This window comes from Amyelois transitella, chromosome 14 (genome assembly GCF_032362555.1).
Source record: "Amyelois transitella isolate CPQ chromosome 14, ilAmyTran1.1, whole genome shotgun sequence".
Lineage (NCBI taxonomy): Eukaryota > Metazoa > Arthropoda > Insecta > Lepidoptera > Pyralidae > Amyelois > Amyelois transitella.
The window spans coordinates 6,743,869-6,769,107 of NC_083517.1; the positions used below are offsets into that span (position 1 = coordinate 6,743,869).

The 25,239-nt window shown below is 34.1% G+C and overlaps 3 protein-coding genes across 3 annotated transcripts in view; 2 read left to right on the forward strand and 1 right to left on the reverse strand.

Moving 5' to 3' along the window:
- The window catches only part of LOC106132276 (uncharacterized), a 56,958-nt gene extending 37,612 nt beyond the window's left edge, over nt 1–19,346 (forward strand). The window contains exons 2-7 of the mRNA XM_013331637.2: nt 333–541; nt 2,650–2,785; nt 14,388–14,521; nt 14,905–15,081; nt 15,711–15,942; nt 17,019–19,346. Coding sequence (XP_013187091.1) covers nt 333–541; nt 2,650–2,785; nt 14,388–14,521; nt 14,905–15,081; nt 15,711–15,942; nt 17,019–17,161 — 1,031 coding nt within the window. The 3' untranslated portion in view covers nt 17,162–19,346. The remainder of the gene's footprint in view (nt 1–332; nt 542–2,649; nt 2,786–14,387; nt 14,522–14,904; nt 15,082–15,710; nt 15,943–17,018) is intronic.
- LOC106132388 (brachyurin-like) lies at nt 10,489–11,578 on the forward strand. The gene has a single exon (XM_013331784.2). The coding sequence runs from the start codon at nt 10,555–10,557 to the stop codon at nt 11,431–11,433; it is 879 nt and encodes a 292-aa protein (XP_013187238.1). The 5' UTR covers nt 10,489–10,554; the 3' UTR covers nt 11,434–11,578.
- Nucleotides 19,347–20,231: 885 nt separating the features above from the next.
- On the reverse strand, nt 20,232–24,999 carry LOC106132444 (TBC1 domain family member 23). The gene is made up of 2 exons (XM_013331864.2): nt 24,752–24,999; nt 20,232–24,455 (listed from the first exon to the last, which is right to left on the reverse strand). The coding sequence occupies exons 1-2, from the start codon at nt 24,778–24,780 to the stop codon at nt 22,445–22,447; spliced, it is 2,040 nt and encodes a 679-aa protein (XP_013187318.1). The 5' UTR covers nt 24,781–24,999; the 3' UTR covers nt 20,232–22,444.
- Between the last annotated feature and the right edge of the window lie 240 nt (nt 25,000–25,239).

A 25,239-nucleotide genomic window follows, 5' to 3' on the forward strand; every position in this document is an offset into this window, starting at 1 on the left:
AATATATATATAGACCATACAAGGCATCAGGTCTAATATTTATCTCCCAGATCTGATATACTCTATAATAATTAGATGGCCTCTGTGGCGCAGCGGGAGTACGCTTGTCTGTAACAACGGAGGTCCCGGGTTCGAATCCCGGCCAGAGCATGATGAGAAAAGAACTTTTTCTGATTGGCCTGGGTCTTGGATTTTTATCTATATAAGTATTTATCATAAAATATAGTATCGTTGAGTTAGTATTTTGTTACACAGCTCTCGAACTTACTTCGAGGCTAACTCAATCTGTGTAATTTGTCCGATATAATATATTTAAAAAAAATCTTTTCTAGTTCGAGGACACACTGAGGTGAAAGTGGAACTGCAGATGGAGCGCTGGGCGGCTCGCGGGGGCTCCGTACGGCTGCGATGTGTCCACGACGTGCCCCCCCACCTCCTGGACAAGGTGGTGTTCCTGCGCCAAGGCACCAAGATCTTCCAGTACATCAGAGATAGAAAACCGCCCTATAGAAACTTCACGACGCCTGGTGCTGTACTTAATGTAAGTTTTTTGTTTCATGGGTGTGTTCAAAACAATTAACAATCAATAATACCATAGTTTTTGTCTAAGCACTCCTGAAAATTATGGCTGTCTTTGTTTTAAATATTATCAAATTTGATACAGTAGTTTTTTTTACAAAGACAAATACCAATCTTTCTCTTTATATTATTATTATGAAAGCATGGATGTGACTTGTGGTGGTATTTAAACTACATTGCTAACCAAAAACGTGAACACTACAATATTATCCACATTATCTGAAAACATCAAATTGTGATTTTATGTGTTACAAACTCTATCATACTTGTTTTGACAATAAGAGGTAATTTACTAAGTTACAATGGGCGATAAAATATGAACTTTTTTTAAACTGTTCTGAACTCATTTAATAATTCGTCGACTTTTATGAACGTATCAGTCCCCTTACACTCAAAGTTATACACGTAGAGTAACTTTTTCAGGGCTGTTTTGTTGTAGAATTTTCCCAAAATAACGTCTTAAAAATCTTTCGTTCAGTAAACTCTTGTACGTTAGTCGTAAATTTTCTTTAAAATTTATTCTTCAGTTAGTTACTATGGTTCTAACTTTATACTTCAGTTAGTTTCTGTATTTCTTGTTACTACTTTAGTTAAAGATATTTTCAGGCTTTAATTACTCTAATTGAATGTCCGTAAAGTTCATCGTTATGTGCGCCATGATGAAAACCGCGACTGAAGCCAAGAAGCATTTAGATAAATGAGAGAGCAGGTTATCTGTTAATCCACTTGATAACCGAGAGATATTAAAAAAAAACTATTGTGTCCCGAACAGTCACTCCTTCAAGATATAATGAACTCTCAAATTATCCGCACATTCGCGGGTGTGGTCTAAGTGTGGGTAATTCAAAGGTGCAGTAAAATTAATTCCATATGCCACGTTCCGTTGCATGTGCAGCGGTCGTTTCGGTCTGGGCGTAACAGGTCGGCCCCAGCCAGTAGGTCACACCGGGGTCTACGCGTCTGGGGAGAAGACAAGCTAAATGAAAACATAGACATGATCTAGGTAGACCCCGCGATTTTAAGTACTCTGGTTGTCAAATGCGTACACTTACACGGAGGGAAAAAACTGTAAAGAAACTGGATACATCTCCATCATCTCCACTTGCCACAATCCCTTTATACTTCTTTCGCTTCATCCTCATTCACTCGTCGGTAATCACGTGGGTAAATAAGTTCAATTGGTATGTATGACTAATCAATCGAAATAGTTGGTCAAAATTATTTATTTATTAATTTTTCCGTCCTAATAGTGCGTAAAAAAATTACACTTATTCTTTTATATTTGAAATTTAGCGGTATCTAGCTAGATCTGCCTGTGGAGCATACAGACAGACCTACAATATATATAAGTTTATATTTATGAACTTATCTATTCGATGATACTTTGATTTAAAAGTATAGTATATCGTTCCCCTTTAAAATCGAGTTGAGAGTGTGAGTGAGCTTAATTAATAAGCACGAGTAATTGGTTAGTGAATACGCATTTAGTGACTAACTACTAATTAAGCAAATGATCGAAACCCAAATAAACTGTTTACCATCAAAAGTCTTTTAGATTAACAAAATTAAAAACTTTTCTGATATATTTATTTTTAACCGCCTTCAAAAAAAAGATGGTTCTCAGTTTGACCTATGTGTATATATGTATGTTAGTCCGCGATCGCTTAAGCGATTTTTAGAAATTTTGCCGATTTCAAAATAGGAGGCCGTTGATTGGAGGCGATTGTCTTTTTAACAAAATTTATTAGATTTTGTATTTGTGTAAATAAATAAAAATATAAAAGGCCAACTTTTATTGTAAACTAAAGTACGCCCCCGGAATTTCGGAAAATCCTGTCTAAGTACCTACTTACACCCTACATCCTACATGCTAAATAGCAAATCTCTTGGCCCAGCGGCTTGGGTTGTGCGTTGACAAGACCCTCTTTTAGGTATTTAGATATAAAGCTAGATAAAGATTCAAAAGAGTGTACCGTTATACACATTATAGTTATGAACCCTCAGTTAGTTCATGCAAACAGCCCACAAATATGCGCCCAAATTTCTACTTACTTCTACTACGTTTTTCAGATCGCCTTAGCAACGGAAAACTCGATCATCCTTCAAAACCTGGACTTCGCAGCCAGCGGCAGCTACTCCTGCGAGGTGTCCCTGGACACACCCATCTACACTAAAGCATCTATTGAGAAACAACTTACTGTATTTCGTGAGTGCTTATTTTACAGTATTTTGCTTTGCTTCTTTGTATTTATGTTGTTATTGTTTGTCGTGAGTGCAAGTAGTTAAGCAACTAGTGGTGAGAGCCGGAAAACAGTCCCATATATTTTATACTAGTTAATCCTGCATCCAACGCTGCGACTCGGTAATTTGATATATAAGTACGCAGTATCGAAACGTTAAAAAATTAAGATAAAAACCACACTTCCTGTAACATATGTGAACCTATTGTTGAGCCGAAAACATTGAGCCCATCAACTAATGATTTCTTGGGACCCCACAACCAGATAGTTTGAGAACCTTGCCGCGGGCAACTATTTTATTTCCTTTAATTGCCTTTTCTAAGTATTGTATTTTCTGTAGAAACAGTAGGTACGTAGGTATTTAGTTTTCTAATTACAGCTGTACGTCATTTCATAATGAAACATAAAGTACAAAGCGACTTTGCTTGAAGTTATGAACAGGCTTCGTGGAAATGCTTTGTATTATGTCTGTAAATTATTATTATAAAATACCTAGTAAATATTAACTATTTTGTTGATTACCATAGATAGATCTCGCATGTGGATTTCGTTCCAAAATATAATAATAATAATTTTTGTTACTTACCTAGGCTGTAAAAATTGATATTCTACTCTGATTTCCTCCATAACAGAAGCAGCTTGTAGCAAAATATAGCACATGTGCTACGAGCTGTGATGTTTTGATCTTCTACGACTTGTAGCAAAATACGAATATAGTAGTGCTACGACTTGTAGACACTCGTAGCCTATGAGCTACGGCTTGTACCAAAATATATAGAGCGCGCTACGAGCTACGACTTTCTGCACAAGGAGCATGTTGCACACGACTATAATCTTCTACAGCTTGATGCAAAATGTAGCAGACGTGCTACGATATTCTGCGGGCGGGGCATAGCTGAACACTACTACATGCCATTGCTCGTAGCTAACTAGCATAAACTATGTATATATGAGCCAATACAATTTACTTCTACAAGACTGAAGACAAGAAGAAGAAACTAAATACTAGCATAATTTGGTTACTTTGTAATCGTTAAGTTTCAAGAAATTCCCATTATTTTAAATCACTGCATTGTCGTAGATGTATAACCATCGCGAAACCTTATCTCAAGACTTTATATTCACGAAAACGTCCCCAGAGGCGGGTACAGATAATTTCAGAAATGGAATTTTGCTTCCCGCATTAAGTTTTAGATACTACTGGAAGTTATAATCCCAACTTTATACGTTTAAGGCTAAGCATCGATAAATTGTTCCGAAATGTCTTGTTATTCATACAACTCTAATGTTTATTGGCCCTACTTTTACATATTTTACTGATCTTCTCATGTCGGTGAGAATAGCGTTGGTCAGTATTAAATATTGCATTTCTTTTGATTAAGTAATGCACAAATTTTGGATTTGTAGAATACTTACTTTATCTACGAAAGACAACCTATTTCACTGCAGAAATCTCAGCAGATTCTTATTTCTTATGATAATAAGTGATTTTTAACAGTTTCACTCCCCCATAATAAAATGCCTAAAAATACATCAAGGGTGATAGCAGCGTGTCTTGCAAAAGTTGAAAAAGATATGATTTCACGATTACCAAACACCGAAAGAACGATCTTTTCTTTTAACTGGTTCGTTAAGTCAAAATGGACGAAGGGAACTGTGCCTATCATTATTCCATTTCTTACATAGAAAGTGACAAAAGGACGAAAAAATGCTCATGATAACTACAGTGCAACAGAAATTCCCAAGCAGGTTGGTGTTAGACAAGTAGCCGAATCTTGCCATATCTTATCTAACAGCCATATAAGCAGAAACTTATAACAACCAAATTAGTGTTATTTGTGTTACTAGCTTATTCGCGGGCATAAGTACGGCGAGGGGTGAATTTTTGTATGCCAGTTTTTTAGTTTGACTGAGCCGACTACATCTGGAAAAAGTGCATTCAAATCGGGGCAATAAAACTATTGCTTCTAAACAAGGCAACCCTTATGATGCGAATACAAACATATAGACAGAAATTAAAAATCACAGGTTGTCGATATTAAAAATATATATTAGGTATGTATACCATTATTCAATACTATATGGCTCTTGTTTTAGAATCGTAAAAACTAGCATCGCAGTTTTGCAATGCAAATAGAGATTATGTAAAACCATCCAATATTTGCAGGTTTACGTTGTCAATATACCCGCCACTTTTTCAGCGGGTTAGTTTTTAACGTTCATATTGTATTAATAAATATTAATAATCATATGCATAAATTTCTAGTTAATTATGTACCTGAAAACCTGCAGCTCTAAAATTTCTATTATCTGTTTAATTTCTAAACAATCTTTTTCACGATCGTCGTCAAAGTTACATTTTAAGTGATCAAATTCAAAAACGATTTCAAATGTTCTCATAAGGATAATAAATTATTAAGCTCTTCCCTTAGTTTTGGTTCAATATCCAAATCTTGGCCACTTAACTTCGGTAACAAATGGCAAGCCTGGGCCAGTCGGTCGCGGATTCAATGCCGATGGCCGGCTGAATTTATGTGCGAACCCAATACGATTTCTATTATTGGGTTCTGTGCTGTCACAATAAATTGTAAGTTTATATGTTTTCCAATTGTACACTGAGCTGACCAGAATTTAAATGTTTTTAAAGATGTCTGCTTCTTTGAATGGTAACGATTTGGTTGTTAAGTCACATAGCCTATTTCTGTTCAGAGCATAAGGATAAAAGATAATTGTCTAATAACACGTATATCATTTATCATAAAATGTTTTAAAGCAATTAATACTAGCATTTATTCAACTTTAATCACCATTTATCATAATAGTCTATAAAATAATATAATATAATAATAATAAAAACTGAGAATATACTGAAATGAAAAAGAAATAATGGTAGATAATTGCTGGGCTACGATAATTCTGGTTGTTCTGTCATTTGAAACACGTAACAATGAAACATTAAGCTCCGCTAAGTCATCCAGATACTTTTAATTAATGAGCAAAGAAGTCTCTGAAATAGGTTTAATATTTTATCCTGCACATACTTCAAAAATAAACTTCATGTTATAGAAAATAAAGTCGTCTTATGCATCACAATTCTAAAGATGTCAGCAAAATCCAGCAATTTGAAATCGTACCTGTACCGCGCAATCATAGTTTTGGATGAAGTCGTGGACTGCATATCTTTAAGTCAGCAATAAAGTTTTCTTTCGTATCTAATATTATTTCTTACGTTTTAGAAATAAACCCTCCTTTAATAATTTAGTAAGTGATGATAGCAGCATATATATATATATATATATATATATATATATATATAACCTAAATACTGGCTGCTAAGCAGTTTTTTTTTTTAAAACAACCAGCAGATCTTCGTACGAAGAGAGGACATACATGCTTTTCTCCTTAACTACAACCCTACAAAAACCTTAACCTTGTATTAACTATCAATAATAATCAGAAAACGTAAGTTGCTACGACAACCTGAATACAATGAAATAATTATGACCTAAAGAAAAAAATATTAAAAAACCTATACGAACTACAAAAACTAAAAGTTTCAGTTAACTGTTTAACTTACTTATTTATAAACAAATCACAACAAAAGTCGTACAACAGAATTAATAATTTGATTTTAATGTATCGAAATATACAACTGGTGGTATATCCATTTTCGAATTCTTTAGTTTCGTATTGCATTCTACCTCACCTTCCAGTTAGGTAGAAACTACCATTTTTCCAATTGTCATGGTCTGTGTATACTTCTTTCGCCTCATTTATATACATCACCCTCACGCCAGATCGTCGGTAAGTTAGGTACGCTTGACATGACTTTTCACTGGGACATTCCGGTAATAAAGACATTCACCCTACAACCTGTCACTCTTTGAATCTCGATTCCATCATATAGCCATGCAGTTGAACATGGCCCTACAATCTAATCCAAGACTGATGGCTCTGACTATCCCGTAAGGGATAAAGATGTGAATGTATGTTAGTATGTAGCATTTAAATTGGCAGGATCAAGGGTTATACGAACACGGAGTAAAATACTTTGGAAATAAAATGCTTCGCAAACAGCTCAACTCGGAATGGCACACGTTTGCGGAGGGGACGCTGCAAGGTTTATTTCTCGGCCCGGATCATTTATCAAGTGCCAGGTCGAGTAACAAATATCGTGGTCTCGTTTTTATTGAGAAGAATTCGCTCTGCGAATTTCCCGCTAGAGACGAACAGCTAATGTGCATGTTTTGATGCCGACCGGGTATACCGATAATTACTTGGCTTTTTCAAGAGACTTTGTTACCGTGGAAATTACAACTATACGTGTATGCAGTTAAGTATTGAGGTTGAAGCAGAATATCGATCGAATATTTTTACTTTAAAATGCAAATAATATACTTATTATAAACTTATGTAATACTCGTAGTATGGATATAAATTAAACATGTCCATATTATATTAAGAATACTCGTAGAAAGCAAGCATTGGATTCCGGTAGGAAAGTGTCCTTTTTGCAATTTGTCTACACAAAAACATAAAATTATAAATAAAGCATTACAGACTTTGTTATTCTACGAGTATGTACGTGGTATTAAATTGAACCTAAAGAACAAAGTTTACAAAACTAAGTTTCCGACTGCTAAGTATAAATGTATGTTCATTGTGACTAGTTAATGTTGGTGTAAATCTGTCGCCGCTAAGCTATGAGTTACAATTCGGATGGGGTTCCGTATAAATCAATCTAAATCACGGGCGTTCTCAGCAGGAAGAGCCACAGTCACGCGATAACTAGGAAAATCGGATTTGAATAGGCGGTGTTATTTATGTGCGTAACTCTAATGGATGATCCAGTAATCGTGAAAAGAATGAGTTAAAAATGTTTTTTTACATCTGATTCACTTAAACCGTTTGTATAGAAGTTTTATAGTTATTTATTAGACAAATACACAGTAAAGAGCGAATAACTCTACATTTTTACTTGCATAAAGTGAATTTGCAATAGTTATTGTTGATTTAAACAAAACAGCTAAACGTGGCCTTTCAGTCTTTTCAAGGCTGTTGGCTCTGGCTACTCCGAAAGAGATATAGACGTGATGATATGTATGTATTGTTAATATAGAAAGTCTCTTTTTTCATGGATCTCAGCAATCATCATAAGAACCAAATAAACTTTCTACTTATCTCATTAGTAAAAGGAACGTTCTACGTGAATAGATTAGGTAACTACTTACGTGGTTAGCCTAGTACGAGGAAATGGTTAATTGTATTAGTACTACTTAGTCATAAGCATGGGTTTACTACAGGGACCGCAAGGCTTTTGAAACAACAAACTGTGGTGGCTCGTAACATAATTTATCATCTACACATTACCACCTATTAAATTATTACGCCTCTGATTATTTCCTTTGTACTCGGCGGCGCGGCGTAGCCACGGCGTAAATAAAATGATTAATGGTTGCCAAGCTGTTGCCGGTGAACGTACTGGTAGTTTCAAAAGAAATTTCGACGAAAAACGACCATAATTTACAAGCTCAAGTAAACACATTCCTTTATTTTCAGATAACTTGAAAAGATTCGTTTTCAATCGGTTGTGATTTTCAGGAATGTTCATATTTTCAATCTGGTGTATTTTTTTAGATTTGATTTACGAAGAGTAAAGGTATATGCTACACCAATGAGACTGAGTGATATGAACTCGTGATGACATCTGGGAAAAGGATTCTTATTAACTCAATAAACCATCGAAATAATAAATATATTATTCCGATTTCAAGGATCATTGATTGTTTTTTTGCTCTCCTAAATATTTATTTTTGTAAAAATTACTATGTTCAAAAACATTTTCCTCTCTTACGATGAGGGAAAACATCGTGAGGAAACCTGCACATTCAGGCAACTGGATGTGAAACCATGTTCGATCCAATACGGGTTAGGTTCCCGTGCGAAGGATCCTGAGGTCAGACGGAATCGCTTTAAAACCTGACTCACCTAATCCAGAATCCACGGTCAAGGGTATACCCCAGGGTACTCAAAAGGTTAAAGGTCAAACGTATACCACTCTCCAGAGTGGTGAGGATGCAACCGGGACTAAAGCCAGAAGGAAGAATAGAAAATGTTTTCATTAATTTTATTTTAATATACCTAGATGTACTAACATAGTTTGTAAGACACTCTATTACTAACACCATATAGGTTTTTAAAAATGAAATAAATAATTTTTATTTATTTATTTATTAAGGTAGATGAGAGCGTGAATTCACATTGTATTGACAATTTTTTTTCAAATTTTTTTAAAGTCAGCAATTTTGTTCATAACGTTTTTTTTTGTAGTTACTACTTTTATTTATTAAATTACTTAAATAATAACTACACTTGTAAACAATTCGCCTGGGTGCTTATTGCAAATCAAAACAAAAAGCTCGCAAGTATTTGAAATATTCTAAATATAAAACTAGACAAATCCTTAAATTTTAATCAATGTCATAAATAAATATTAACCAAATACTCGGAATCTCCCAAAATAATAGTAAATATGATAAAACGTATCCAATGTGATTTACAAGTGTGTAATTAATGCCAGAACCCAAAAGATAATATAAATGATATCTATGTAGTAGAAGTAGTATGGCACCCAAAATAATGCAAACGAGACAGTTTACGAAGAACGTGAACTTTATTACCAGATACTTATCTCCCCCTGCCCCTGTCTCCCAAGACCAAGAGAGCAGAATTAAATTACTTATTTCGATATCCACCTCGAGTAGTGTTTAATATTCCATCCAAACCCTTGTCTTGTCATGAGACTAAATGTTAAGTAAAGTTAAACTATTTCACTTAGGTAAGCTATCTTTATCGTTTATTTAGTTGTGTTTAAAGAATAAGAAATTTGCATATTATTATAAGTTTCCGTTGCAAATCCTGAATCCTGATGGCTTCTCTCTATCCAGGTGAGGATGCAACCAGGACAAATGCCTGAAGAGTTGCGATGTTTATTTAATTCATAACAATTTCAGACAATTTATAATTATGTAGTGTAGACTTTGATAACAGTCATTTTAGTTTTCAATAACAATAGCCTATTGTTAATCTCCAAGAAGACTGTAATTAAATATAGTACATATTTTAATCTATATCATAAATTTTGTGTTAACTTATTTCGTCTCGACCACTGGATCGCTTGATTAAATATTAAATTAGGTGATAATATAACAATATTTTTTTGTATAAAGACGAATAAATTTTTAGGTGCATAGTTGAAATGTTTGCAATTTTTGGATTGGTTTTAAAACCAAGTTCTTGTGATAATTCTACTATGATTTTTCAACCCTCAAATCACCGGCGATTCGCCCTTCAAAATTAAAAATCATGGCTAGTATTATCACAATTTCACATACCTAGTTCTTAAATCTAGCTTTTGTATCTAGTATGTCCAAATATTTATTTATGCACATAAATCTATAGATAATAGCAATTACAACCTCTCCTCTCAATATTTTTAAATGTATTTGTTTTTTGTGATTTTTATAATATTTTGATTGAGTTATAAGTATCCACTTCATTTATTTATCAGTTAAGATTCTTATAATTAATACGGGCTATAAACCTTATATCGGATTAATTCATTTTTTATAAGTAGGTATCAACAGGTAACCTCGAACTTGTGCTAAAGATAACAGTTTCAATTTAAACCGTTATGAGCCTGGACACTCTTTAGTCACGTACAATTTCTGGTAAAATGCGTTTGTTCGTACTATTCTTCTTTTTCGTTTTCGCCTCTATTACCGCCGGCAATGCTGATCAAACGAGTGAAGGTTTCATAGGGTGGCATCAGAATGTAGGAACGAAAAATGCTCAAGAAATTAGGAAAACAGAAGAATATTTCTACTTTCTCAACCGGATCGTAGGAGGAACTATAGCGCCAGTATCTGCACACCCGTACCTGGTTGGTCTCCTTATAGATGTTAATGGATTACAAAATCCATCTGCGTGCGGTGGTTCTCTACTCTCAGCCACAAGGGTACTGACAGCTGCTCACTGCTGGTACGACGGAAGATTTCAAGCTAGAATGATGACGGTCGTTTTAGGCTCAGCTTTTCTCTTTCACGGTGGACTCCGGACTCCGATCTCCGCTATAGCCGTACACCCGCTATACGACTCACGCACTTTCGCGAATGACATCGCAGTGTTGTATTTACCCATTTCTGTTTCGTTTACACATGCAATCAGACCGATAGCTTTACCCTCCGGACACCTGCTGCAAATGGAATTATCGGGTTACTGGGCGCGAGCCGCCGGTTACGGCAGATATTCGGATGTTACTACCCCTACGACGAACACAGTAGCCAGAAATGTAATTTTACAAATAATGGATTTAAAAACATGTCGACGAACATATGGGAACGCCGTTTTGGATTCTAATATTTGTACAAATGGATACGGTGGTGTCGGCATCTGTCAAGGAGATTCTGGTGGTCCTCTCACTGTTATTAGCGGGGGAAAAGACGTGGTGATCGGAGTGAGCTCATTCGTAGCTCGTGCCGGGTGTACCTTGGGACACCCATCAGTATTTGCTAGAGTTTCATCTTTCGTCGACTGGATTCACCATCATATGTAAATGTAAGCAAGTCATTATTTTCACTAGAAGTTGTAAATGAGACAGATTTAACCTACATAAATGATTTAATGGACATATTTTTATTTATACATGTTACTTATGTATCGTATAAGTAAAATAATTAATAAAAATAATAGAATCTCCAGCCTATTCCTTTTTACAAAAAATCAGACATTGCTGTTGCAGATTTAAAATAATAAGATGCTTGGCATCAATCATAAAAACTTGAATTTGCACCTTCTACTTTCAAATTAATTTCTACGTAGGTACAATTCTTATTACAAAAATATCGTAAAAGTATTTCTTAAACGGAAGCGAAAATGGCTTGAGTAAGCCTTGGTGACAACAATACCGCTCTCGAACATAGCCTGAAAGTTTTAAAAAGAAAGATAAATTGCAAGGAGAGCTGCGACGAATAAATTTCGCTGATTGAGGACAGCGGGCATCGGGGATTTGTTTAATCCGGTACAATTGTTAGTACTTTGTCGTTGGTAACGTCACTCATTTCTTTCATGCATTTGCCATATTATAAGTAGATTGCTACTCGTATTGTTTGTGGAGAATTAAGTTGGGAATTCACAAAAAAAAATAGTCTATGACCTGGGATGACTAACTAATTGCTTCATGCAAATTTATAACAGTCTTAAAAGTAGTTAATGGTCTTGAATTACCATCATATTTATTTAGATAAAGTATTAAACTAAATAGCTAAACCTTAAGTACTTAGTTCTTATATGTAGTTGTCATAGTAACTTTATTATAATTATAACTGTAGTTTAGGTTGATTTTGGTAGTGAGAATGCCTAGACATACATAAATAACATCACGTCTATATCCCTTGCGGGGTAGACAGAGCCAACAGTCTTGAAAAGACTAAAAGGCCACGTTCAGCTGTTTGGCTTAATGATAGAATTGAGATTCAAATAGTGACAGGTTGCTAGCCCATCGCCTAAAAGAAGAATCCCAAGTTTATAAGCCAATTCCTTAGTCGCCTTTTACGAAATCCTTGGGAAATGGAAATGGAGTAGTCCTATTATTTTTTCTATTGGTGCCGGGAACCACACGACCTATACCTAGACGAACATACCTTGATCAAAACGGAGACATTTTGGCAAAGGTCAGATCAAGAGTTTTCGAAACCGATGAGCTTGCATGAAGAGAGTTATGAATATGGATGAAGAAAAAGAAATATGCAAGGATCATGTCATGTGGAAAGATGTAGTAGCAACCTACCCTCCGGAAAAGTGGCGTGATTTATGTAAGTATATAGGTAGTTAGGTACCTACGTATGAGAGAAGTGGCATTATAGTATCATTTTAGCACGTGTCACAGAAATGAAAATAATTTATACGTATTTCTGTGGCACTATTTCTAAACTTGTGATAGTGCATAGTAGAGATTAACCATCGCTCCGTTCTAAATATTTGAAATAGTGATTCATTTAAGACAAAGCAACAAATCAAATATATAACATATAACATCCATACATATAATAAAACTGTAACTGAACATAAATATATAAAAGCGAAAAACACTCACTTAGGAATCACGAAATCTCGAAATCTACTGAGCCAATAAAGATGAAATTTGGCAGGCAGGTAGATTTTAATTAGGAGGGATCCACTAAGAAAGGATTTTTGGAAATTCTTTTCCTAAGGGGGTGAAATAGGGGTTGCAAGTTTGTATGAAACTTCGTCATTTTTAGTGTGGGTTAGGTGGACGAAGTCGCGGGCAACAGCTAGTATAACATAAACGTCGTCTTTTATACAAAGGCATTATTCTGTTTGTGTCTTATTGTTTCTAGGATATTTTATATCGATATGTCCCTATTGACCCAAACGCCGTAAGTAATATATTACAAAAAATATATATTTGTTAGTTACAAAGGACGTATTTCCCAGTTGCATGCATACTCCTTAGAAGGGGTCCAACTTCTGTGATCCTGTTGACAAGGAAACCAGCCCACCCATGCTTTAAAATTCAGTTGCCTCAAAAATTCAGGTTTCATTACGATGCTTTGGTTTACACTTCCGTTACGAATTATTGGATTAGATACAATGAACAATGAACCAAATAAAAATCATTCATATTTATTCATATTTCTCACTGGTTTCGGATCGAACACCGCAAACAGACCAAATAAAACGTATTCATTAATTCAAATTAAGCAATACCTGCGTCAGAATGTTGGGGCGAAGCAATAAAGCTCCCCATAATATTCCAATCGGGGTACAGGAAGCCAATGGAAAATGTAAGCGGAGGGAGATCGTTTCAGGAAATTGGCTAATGGATGACAAAGAACTCTTAAATAATTTATGGCAATCGGCGGAAGCCTGCGGGAATCGTTGTACTGCCTTACCGATACACACGTAGTTATGTAGATTATTAAGACGATAGTCGCAAACCATACATAATATATTACGTCCTTTCGAAATAAGGAGCCACTTTCCGTTACATAATAGAATAATGTATCAATTTTGTACGAAGTTCAAAAATGTTTCATGGTATCGATTTTGTAGTTTAAACAATATTTGGTCTGATACGATAAACCATTTCAGGTGTTTAATGATGGGGAATCTACAGAAAATCATCACTAACATTCTTTGTCCAAACAGTACAAATAGGATTATCTGCAATAAGTTTAGTCAAAACACTTAATTTTTACAAAATTTCTGCAACATATGTATATACCTCGTCTACTTCGTAAGGGATAAAGAAGCGATTATATGTATGTATGTATGCATTTATAGTATAGACATAAAAATGTATCTATCCGTTGGATTGAAAGGAAAACTTACCGGAAATCATGAGCAGCTTGAAACTCTTCAGCCTGCTACGATACAGATACTTGGTTTTCATATTTATCATCATCCTGGCGTTGGTTTTTTGCGCTTTATTTTTTTTTGTGCTTAAAAGGAAGGAGATATTACAAGCGGTACTATTTTGTTTTTCAGATCCTCAGAAGCATCACCCCCGCATCGACTTTCCCACGCGGTACCTAAGTTTCGGAGATACGCTCCGTGCGAACTGCACCACCGCGCCTGCGCTGCCAGCCCCGCATATCACTTGGTTTATTAATGGCAGGAAGGTATAGTCCACCTTCTGCATATTCAATTTTTCACTCGAACTGCCGCTATTAAGGATACCTAACCTGGCAACATTCAGCAAACAAGTAATAACATTGCCTGCAAACGGTTTATATAATATATTATAAATTTTAATTTTTCGCGAGGAAAAGAAATTGCCAGCCTGCTAGATGCTTCTCTTCCAGCGCAAATTTTTAAAGTCAATGAAGGTAAAGGCTTATAAACTGTGAATTCTTCTCTTAGGCAATGGAATACTATCCCTTACATCTATCTGACATCGAGGCCAAAAATGGCCTTTAAGTTTTTTTAAGGCTGATGGCTGTGTTAGTCTCAAATCATCGTTAAATATGATTTATGTAAGTTATTTTTTCTGTGTCTCATACAGATGAACGAGCTTGTAGCCCATTCGCATAAAGTCCGCGTGCCTAGCGAACGCAGTAGGAGAAGGGGTATTCATCGGATAGTGGACTATGAGGCGGGTACCAGTGCATCACCACTACTGGCACTCACACACGTCTCTCATATCGCTACTAAAGGACCTGGTTGTAGTCTCAAAGATCAGGTACCACGAAATATTACTTTCCATAACATTTTCTTAAGATTTTTATAAGATATATATTGTTGATTATATAAATATAAGAGATTTATATTACACACAGGAATACAGGAATGAATGGATGAAATGAATTAGATATAGAGAGTTATACCTAAATACTTAAAGGAAAAGTTACTTATTATGTTCTTTTTAAATATTTATTCAACTAATTATTTAATATCTGCCCATTTGTCTGTAACTGAGGATTCATTTTAAAAGGTTTATTTAATTTTGTTAATATCATGCAACGGGAAAGTTTAAAAGTATTAATTTCTTAACATACCTACTTATATATAAGCCGTGTGGTTCCCGGCACCAATACATAAAAGAATAAGACCTCTCCATCTCTTTCCCATGGATGTCGTAAATGGCGACTAAGAGATAGGCTTACAAATTTAGGATTCTTTTTAGACGATGGGCTAGCAACCTGTCACTATTGGAATCTCAATTCTATCATTAAGCCAAATAGCTGAACGTGGCCACTCAGTCTTCATCATTCCATCTTATTTCCATCCACATCTTAAGTAGCAAAGAAAAAACAAAACAGTGTGTCATTTATAAATAACAAAACTAACAAAGCTAATTATCCGTTTCAGGTATCAGAAATAAAGATATCAACGATAAACAACCACGAAGGGGCCAACATAATCCACACAGTAAGCCGGCACAAAAGCAGGAAGCCCAACCGAGGACGAGACCTGTACGTGACGGTGTCGGAACTACAGCTGATCGCCACGGGGAGACTCGAGGTGACATGCGTCAGCACCATACCAGAGTTCCGGAGTATTGAGGATAAGTTCGCGGACGTTAGAAATGATACAGTCATTGGTAAGTTAGGGAGTTTTCTAAGTGCGTAAATTTCACAAATTTTGTCTTTCAACTTGTTCTGAAAATAACTTATCTATACTAAAATTGTAAAGACAAAAGATTTGTATTTTTGTTTGTAACGAATAAAGTCAAAAACTACTGAGATCAAGAAAGTCGGTAGGTATTCGGTATGGAAATTTATATGGTTCAGGATATTCAGTTAGGACCTAAGAGATTGAAATTCCGATTAATAGAGGATCTTATACGTAAAACTGCAAGTTAACATACTTATATTGAAAATTTTAACTTGATCTTTTATATATAAAAGCTATATATCTATATCTTTTAGGAAAATATCAGAACGCATGCCAAGAAGCTTGTAAGTTCTAAAAGTTAAAGGACACTATCTGAACAGAGCCTCGGCCTGGGCGATAAACCCTCCCGATACCCGCGGACTCGATGTTAAACACTTTACGGGATTTAACTCCACTTCTAACTTTATGTGTATCTTCTACTTAGAACCAGTTCAACGGTAATGTCATACCGTTCTAAACTTGGTCCCAATTTATGAAAATGTTCTCAGTTGTATCAACACAATTTTGTTGTAGCTTTAATAACTGAATTTCTTTTCTGTCCAGGATATTATTTCTAAAGGTAAACGTGTTCACATTTTCATAACATTCTGTAACTCTAATACAAAACACAATCTATATCATTTCCATGGACGACGAAAAAGATGACTAAGGGATAGGCTTATAAACTTGGGATTCCTCTTTTAAGCAATGGGCTAGCGATCTGTCCCTATTTGAATCTCAATTCCATAATAAAGTCATACAGCTGAACTAACGCCTTTCAGTCTTGTCGAGGCTCTGTCTTCCCCGCAAGAGGGTAATAGACGTGACTGTATGTATGTACAACACACAAGGATCCATACTACTATACTCAACGCTTATATCAGGACCAGTAGATCGATAGGATTTATTTATTTAATTGGACGCATGCTATATTTACTGCATTATGACGAACGGAGAAGAGATCCAACGCGTCTGCCTAAGTTACCTGTACGTATAGATTAAAAAATTCTATTTTTTTTTCAGTGGACGTTATCCGTCCGTCTCCCAACCCGCTGCCCTCAGCCAACCTCACAATGCCGGAGTCCAGTGCATCCTTAGCAGAAACGTTTAAAAACACCCATGTACTTATATTTACTCTCATGTTTACCTTGCTCAACGTGGCTTGAGTAGGAATAGTTTCAATTTTGTAAGCTGTGATAAATAAATTCACCACGGTGAATGATAAGATGCCTATGCTTAGAAGAATGGCGTAATAAAATCGTGCATCGGAAATTTTATGATCTCAATAGAAGAGCTCAAAATCTATTTAATTATAAAATGTCATAATGTGTGCAACAAACATTTCAAAGCCTAAGTAGTCTTGCCACTTGCTCCCCGTTTATTTTTTCGGGATGTAAGCATATCTAAGAAATAATACCTGTGTTTGCGTAATTTTAAGATTATTTGATAACAAAGCGTGAAGATGAAGAATAAATATACCTACCTACAAACTTGCTATTGCGAAGCTAGTTAGATAGCTCCGCCGGCGTACACACAAAGTGTTATTGTTCCTGATCACGCGGATATTAAGTTTTATTAAATGTAAGTAAATAAAACGAGAAGGCGAACTTAAGATGTTATCTAATGCTTAACTTACCTAATCGCCATTGTTGTGCCTAGATCTATGTATGTAATTATTCGCCAAAGTAACGAAACATATCATTGCTCCATTGGAGGCCCTTATATACTTTAAGAAAATTATTAAATAAGTTAGATTAAAAATATACTTTAAAAATTGGATGAAATAATAACAGGTCAAGTTATTCCATTATTTCGATTAAATTAAACTTTTTAAAATACCTTATGTAATGAATTGAATACAATATTTTGACCACCGTCCCATTGCTGCACGTAGGTAACAATCCGTTTTCTATAAGACGTATTTAAATTTATTTTATTAAAACAATAGTCTGAGAGCGCAGGTAAAAAATAAATAAGTACATTTTTTTTACTAATACCGTAAGTATAAAAATCAAATTTTTAATTTATTATCAAAAAATTATACCTATTACACACCAGCAAAGCGTTTACAGAAGGCATACTTACCTGAGAAAACCTTTATGAGTCATCGCATAATTTTTGGGCGGCAATTAGATGTAGAAACGCAAATCTCAATAACATGATCGTAATGATAATCTTATTAAAGTTTTGCATGAACTGCCTACTTTACTAACTAAAATCCACATGCCTAAAAACTAAGCAGTTTTCCGACCTTACTTTAATGTAAGGAAGGTAATTTACATTCACAACAGTCAACTCTCATTAATTATACTTGGGATCAATGTTATATTTGAAATAATGTTAAGATAAACCTAGTACTTCATGTGTATTAATTATTGCTATTTCAACATAAAAGTGTCACTACCGATGCAACTTCCAAAACATTATGTGCCTCAGATAAATAGGTACCTATGCAGACCCTACTTCTTGTGTTAAATTTAAGAATTACATAATTAACTAAGACAGATTCTCAATTAAAACGTAAATATTACACGTTTTAATTGAGAATCTGTCTTAGTCATTTTCGCGCCAATCAATATAGATAGGTAATAGAGTGACAAGAGATGACAAAGAGTTACTTAGTTTACTACTTAGCTACTTTTATTTAATTACTTACAATCTCTATGGATATGTACCTATAGCGGTCAAAGAAGGAATAAATCCAAAAGGGAGACCGTATTAAAAGCCCACTAAAATCTTACTGTTTTTTCAGGACATAAAGTATAAAGAAAACTTTTTCTTGCAGCAGCATTTCTTAAAGACTATCTAAGTATAGTTAGTAATATGCCTGTATCGTAGACATTTCAATCAAATGTACCTTTTAATTCATTCAAAGAATGTTCATAGTGAGTCGATTCTTGGAATTTGTTAAATACTGTAGTGAAAAATCTCTTCTCAATCGGTCAGTTAGGATAAGGTAAGTACTTATATGTTTTTAAACAAAATTAAGTTGTTCATTAGTTAGAAATGTAAGTGAAATCCAATTATCAATCATTTAGGTATTATTGGGTACCGTACCTAGTACTTACTTGTAAATAATGTAAAGGTCAACTACACATTAATTGTAAAATTATTTTACAACTTCCAATGTTACTGTATGTAATTAAGTAGTTTAAGAAATTCTTCACTATTGGAAAACTATTTACAACTTTTTAATTTACTTACCTATGTTAATAATAATACCTATTTTATCTTATTAATAAAATTGTGTAATTTATTTTTATTTTACATATGGAAGGGGCTATGATTGGTTCATATTTCAAAACTTTGGTTCTCTTCAATTTGAAAACAAAATATTACTTAATAAATATTTGAAATAAACGCCATTTGTTTGTATAATAGTGTTAGTTTCCTGAACCATCCCAAATTTCTACAAGTAAACATATTATGCAACCTACCCATAGACGTAGAAAAAAGGCAGATGAAATTTTAATATACGGCAAAATTAGTCCTTCAGAGGGCCAAATGAAGCACCAAATACTGATCTTACTACCCACGTTATGCACTAATTTTTAATTTTAATTTAAATATTACCGGAATAAATGAAAAAAAACGTGATATTAACCACATAGACCGGTTAATTATAAATAAACAATAACCAACAAACAGCAGATTAGAAGCTGGTGATGATTAAATCCATAGTACCTAATAAATAATTACAGAAGCATTTTGACTCGTATTATGTAATTTTTCGCATCTGAATCCAAAAAATAATACTAAATAGGGCACATAAATTGTAAGTAAGTGGCCGTCATTAATAACATAGGCTATAAAGACAGAAGCGCAAGGCAAAAGGTAGTTTATCTATTAGCAGGTATTGTATGAGATACAGCCACTTTACAGTTATGAACATATTTAAGAAACTGTTAAGAACCAACCGTTTTAAATCTCTGTGAAATAAAAATTACGAAACTGAAAAAGTGGTCAAAAATCTTTTTACCTCGTCACCAAGATGAGGTATTGTACCCTAGGCATGCAAGCTACACTACCTATTTAATAAGAATGCAACCGGGAGTACGCTTGTAGAGATCCAGTTAATTGCCATTAACTGAATCTTCGAAAGTTTAAACACGAAGTAAATGCTACCAAAGAGGACTATAATATCAATTAAAACTATCTAACAGTTAGTTAACTATCTAAGAGGTAAGGACAGCTCATAGTATAAAGAATTTTTAAACGAAAATAAAACGCTTAAGGTAACATTAAAATAAGAATATATTTTTAACTTTTTAACAAAAATATTTAATTACAAAACAAATAATTATCACGAAATTTTAAGTAAATTAATGTGCTTAAAATTCAAATACTGTCGTGCAAATAGCCGTATTTTAACTCTAAATATGCCTAGGTACTTTAAATAGTGCTAAACTCACATTTTCTTTGCATTCATAAAATTCAAAAAAAAAAAAATTCAAAATTCCAAATTTTTTATTCATTATTATAGGATATTATTATATCGCTTAATAATTGTCGTATGGTTTAACAACTTGGTTGACGTCAAATATATTACTTAAAAACTAAGTTTACTGCCGCTTCCAAGGCGTGCAGAAGAAGCGGTAACAAACAGGCTAAAATCTTAGTTGAAATAAAATTTCATTGGTTTCAATGTATGAGTAACACTTTATATTAATGGATAAACACATTAAAACGTCATTTTATTGCTTCAACAATAGGAAAGCCAAATTATGTATTTTTCTGATAATATCAGCCATAGTAAATATTCAGCATACAAATCGAAGTAATATATGTATGTACACAAATCGAAGTAATATATATATACATACAATAATCGCGTTTTTATACATTTCAGGTTAGACAGAGCCGACAGTCTCGAAAAGACTCGAGCTACCTACGTTTAGCTGTATGGCTATGAAACAAAAGCTTTCCCTAACCGATTTCAAAAGAGGTTCTTAATTCGACTGTATTTAGTTTTTTGACATAATGGTAAAAACTGGAATCGTTATCGTTTTTACAGAAATTTGATTCGAAGACTACATAAGTAGATGAATTTCCAAATCCGAAAGGTATTCAGTGAATTAGTGTAAAGTTTTAAGAGTAGTCGCCATACATTTTACTGATGGATGAACATTTTATTGGTATAAGTTATAAATTATAATACTTTTTAAATGCATTCTTACTTATATGTTTGATGACTTAAGTTCAATAAAGGTAAAGTCATCTACGTTACCTCAATATTCTTAAACTGGATAAATTTTTAAGGGGTTTAATTCAGAATGAGAAATTTCCCTAGTTCACACACAAATATTAAACAGTTGCTTTTTCTACTCGTGCTAAATGAATGTTACAAGTTTTTTTAATACTTTAACTATCTAAACATTAATTAGAATGATATAATTTTAAATTTAGATTAATAGCATACATTTCACGTGAACGATCAGATGTACAAACCAATACTTTTAAAATGAATACAAAAATAGCTTACGGGTTTTGAATACGAAGGACTATTTGATTCCATTAGGTTATCATTAAAAAAGTTGTTTTACTTACATATAATATAATATCAATAAAAATTGTCCAAAGAAAAAAAATGTGACAATTTCAGAAATATACATACTTATATGAATCAGCCAGCTTGTTGTACTCCGACAAAAAGATTGGCCATAGGTAGAGTGCGAGAGAAACAAAAACAATCGCAATGGAATCATAACTTGTGGTAACTATGTAATTTTCTGGCAAATTCGACTATTAACATACATATATAAATCAATGCAACAGAATCTGGATAAATATAACACAGCCATGCCTTGAATTGCGTAGGCGTAAATACTAATTTTATGAGTCACCTCTTATCACCAGTAATCAAATAGCAAACATTGCGCCGCAATAGTAAAAATTTGAAGGTAAAATGCATGTGTAATCAAATAACTAGGTTAAAGGTTTAAAATGAAGACTATATTACCTATAAGAACCTACTGCTACTTTTATAGTTATAAAACTCTAATAGGCTTTTTCCAAAGTGTTTCAACACTGAGCTAGAAAGAATAAAAGTACAGTTTGCTTGCTAATTCTTGTAATAGATCATCTCTAAATAACGAACCGATTCGCGATACTCTACTTATTCATATCGTATCTATGATACAATTATTGTTTAGAACAAAATTAAATTAAATAGTTTGGGAAGTGCTTGTCTAAAAATTATATATAAAAGAAATATTGTATAAATTTTTCTCAACCCCGCGAAAAACTATCGCTGTTTCACTATTTATTATAACGGGAAAAAACAGGACAGCGACAGTTTTTCGCGCGATAAAAACGACGTCACGCGTGTCATGCTACGGGAGCAGTTCCTAAAAAAATAAAATGATGCTGCTAATAAATTATTTCATAAGGATATAATTATGTATCATCCTTAGAATACATATATAATAACATCAATCACAAAAACAAAATTAATCCATTTTGCTGTCTAACTGCTGCACTATTTGATTAGAAACTACTTTCGTAGCGACAGCAGCATTGGGAATAAGAAATCTGTCCATATCCTTTATTAATAAGCTATCACCATCTGGAATACCATACTTGAAAGTTATCAACTCTGGATGCCTCTTTTTAGCTGTGATCTTTACAATAGTGGACAGTGGCCTTCGTGACATAACTCGTGCTATGCCTCTCTTATTTGGAATATCACGTAAGACAATAAGATGTGTTTTTGTCACAATTAAGTAGGAATCATGCATATAACCATTAACCAAAACTTCTTGACATGGGAAGTTGTCTACCACTTGGTGCTGTTTCAAAAAAGCATTGACATCAACAACCTCCTCCAAAGAATCTGAATCTGGTCGATCTCGCCTAGTATCAGAGCGTGACTCCTCATCCTCGTCATTGATACTAAACACTGGAGGAACATTTCTGTATCTCTGTTGTTTTTTATCGCCAGCGGACACATGCCATTCATTGCTACTGATATTAGAGTTTGGATTCACAATATACTCTATTAGTTTTCCTTTGACTTCTTGACTCTTTGCTTTCATAGCAGAAGACAATTTGCTGAATAAATGTATTGTCGAAATATTTTTACTAGATACATTTTCAGGCTGTTGGGAACCATTATTGTTAACATTTGGAGCACATACTAAACATGTGGTGGGATTGTGTTCTTCCAGACAGTCAGTCATGTGAGGGCCAAAGTAATCATGTATAGCTACAAATCCACCATCCAACATAGATACATGCTTAGTGTTTCTTTTAAGAAATGATGCAACCACCATATGGGCATAACTATCTTCCTCTGTTCGTCCAGATCCAACAAAACAAAGATGTTCTCCTGCGGCAAGGGAACCTGCGGCTAGAGCTTGTCGTTGCGCATTCAACAAGCCTTGAACAGCAGTATTGAATGAATTTGGTTCCTGCAGCATTAGGTTGCAATCGAGATGAAAGGCAGTTGATAAGTGGCCGGAATTATACTGCTCAGCGGGGCGGCAGTCAACCAAGAAAAACTTGACACTATCTGCATCTGTAACATCTACAGTGGCACTTTCTATCAGTTCATGTACGGCAACAGGAAGACACAAGGCTTGTGAATACAATTTTGAATTAATTTCTAAGCCACTTTCAGAAAATAACACCTCTAAAACATCTTCCCTAAAGGAAAGAGGTGTTTTCAGGGAATAATAATGTGCTAATGAACAAAAATCTGAAACATCATTAGCCTCCAAATCAGCAGGCATACCACTCAATGCTTTTATAATGGTGTCCTTTTCTTCATTTTTCATTTGAAGCAATTGTTCTCTTGCATTAATTATCATTATCAGGCAGAGGAAAAATATAAAAAAGGGATCAGATCTCTGGAAATAAAGATCCCACATAAATAGAACCACTTCAAGATTGCATGTACCAGAAAATAAGGATCTGAGCCATGGTAAGCAGTATTGTTCTGGTGTTATCCTTTTTGTATCTAGGAATGAACATAACTCAGGATCATGATATTGCAGTACCAGTCTCAGAATATGGAAAGGCACTCCATTTTTAGAGCATCCTTTTGGAATGTACATTTGTATAATTCTTTCAAACATATTATAAGTATCAGACTTGGGCAATTTTAGGCTGAGTAGTGGAAGTAATATTTCAATCCATCCATTATTTGAATTATAACTGAGCAATTTCGATTTACAGTAAAAAGTTATTATTGACTCAATATCCGAGACCACAGAAAGCTTTTCTTCATCCTCATTTCCCAGAGTTTTAACAAATTTCTTCACATCATCTCGCAACTGCGATTGATTAGGCAAATCAAAAATTTCATCAAAAGAAAGTAACTGATTACCTATGTCTTGACAATTAAGGCAAAGAAGCCAGACATCAGGACGCAAACTCTCTGGAATTTTCTTGCCTTTGGTGAGAGTGTTGATTTCTTGTGCATTGCTACCGTCCAAAAGTGCAGATTCCAGTTCTATTAACCTGTAATACACATAAAATATTACTTTTATATTAAAAAAGTTTATTAATTACTAGATTTGAACGATAAAACTGAAACTGAACTGATAAAATTTTGTTCGTTTGTTTATAAATATGATTATTGCACTGAAATTTACAAAGTTACAAGAAATAGTTAGGTAGGTATTTCATATTTGTAACTTTTTAATTTACTTATGTTCCGTGCCAATTAACTTTTGGTGTATTGATATATAAATTGTACATAAAGGATAATGAAATGGAGTAAATTGCACAAAAAAATGGTTTAGTTTCCTACTTACCAAGTATTATCACCCTCTTCGCCAGCCATTTGATTAGCTTATCGTCAACAAAACTAACTAGGTACCTAGATTATATTCTGTTTATATTTCATATAAATATGGATTTATCTGAATTTCACACTGAAACTCACTCAAAAACCAAGCAGGCAATTTTGATTTAGGTATTTCTGGACTGGAATATCCACAAATATTATTGGGACTATTGGGAGTATATTATGTCAATAGAATCTATTCACAAAATACACAAAAAAAAGGATTGACATTGGACGATTTAAATGTTTTTTGACGTTGACAATTATGCTCGTAACCTTCTCGTAATAACTTAGGGCATGAAATAAAGAAAGTTATGAAGCGAAAGAAGTTTAAAGGTATTGCGGCAAGTGGGAAGATGTATTTTATGCCTGGAAAAGAGGCATGATTTCATATTCATAATGTAAAACTTTGCCGCTTTTATAATTTAGCGCATTTAGGACCAAGTTAGCGCATTT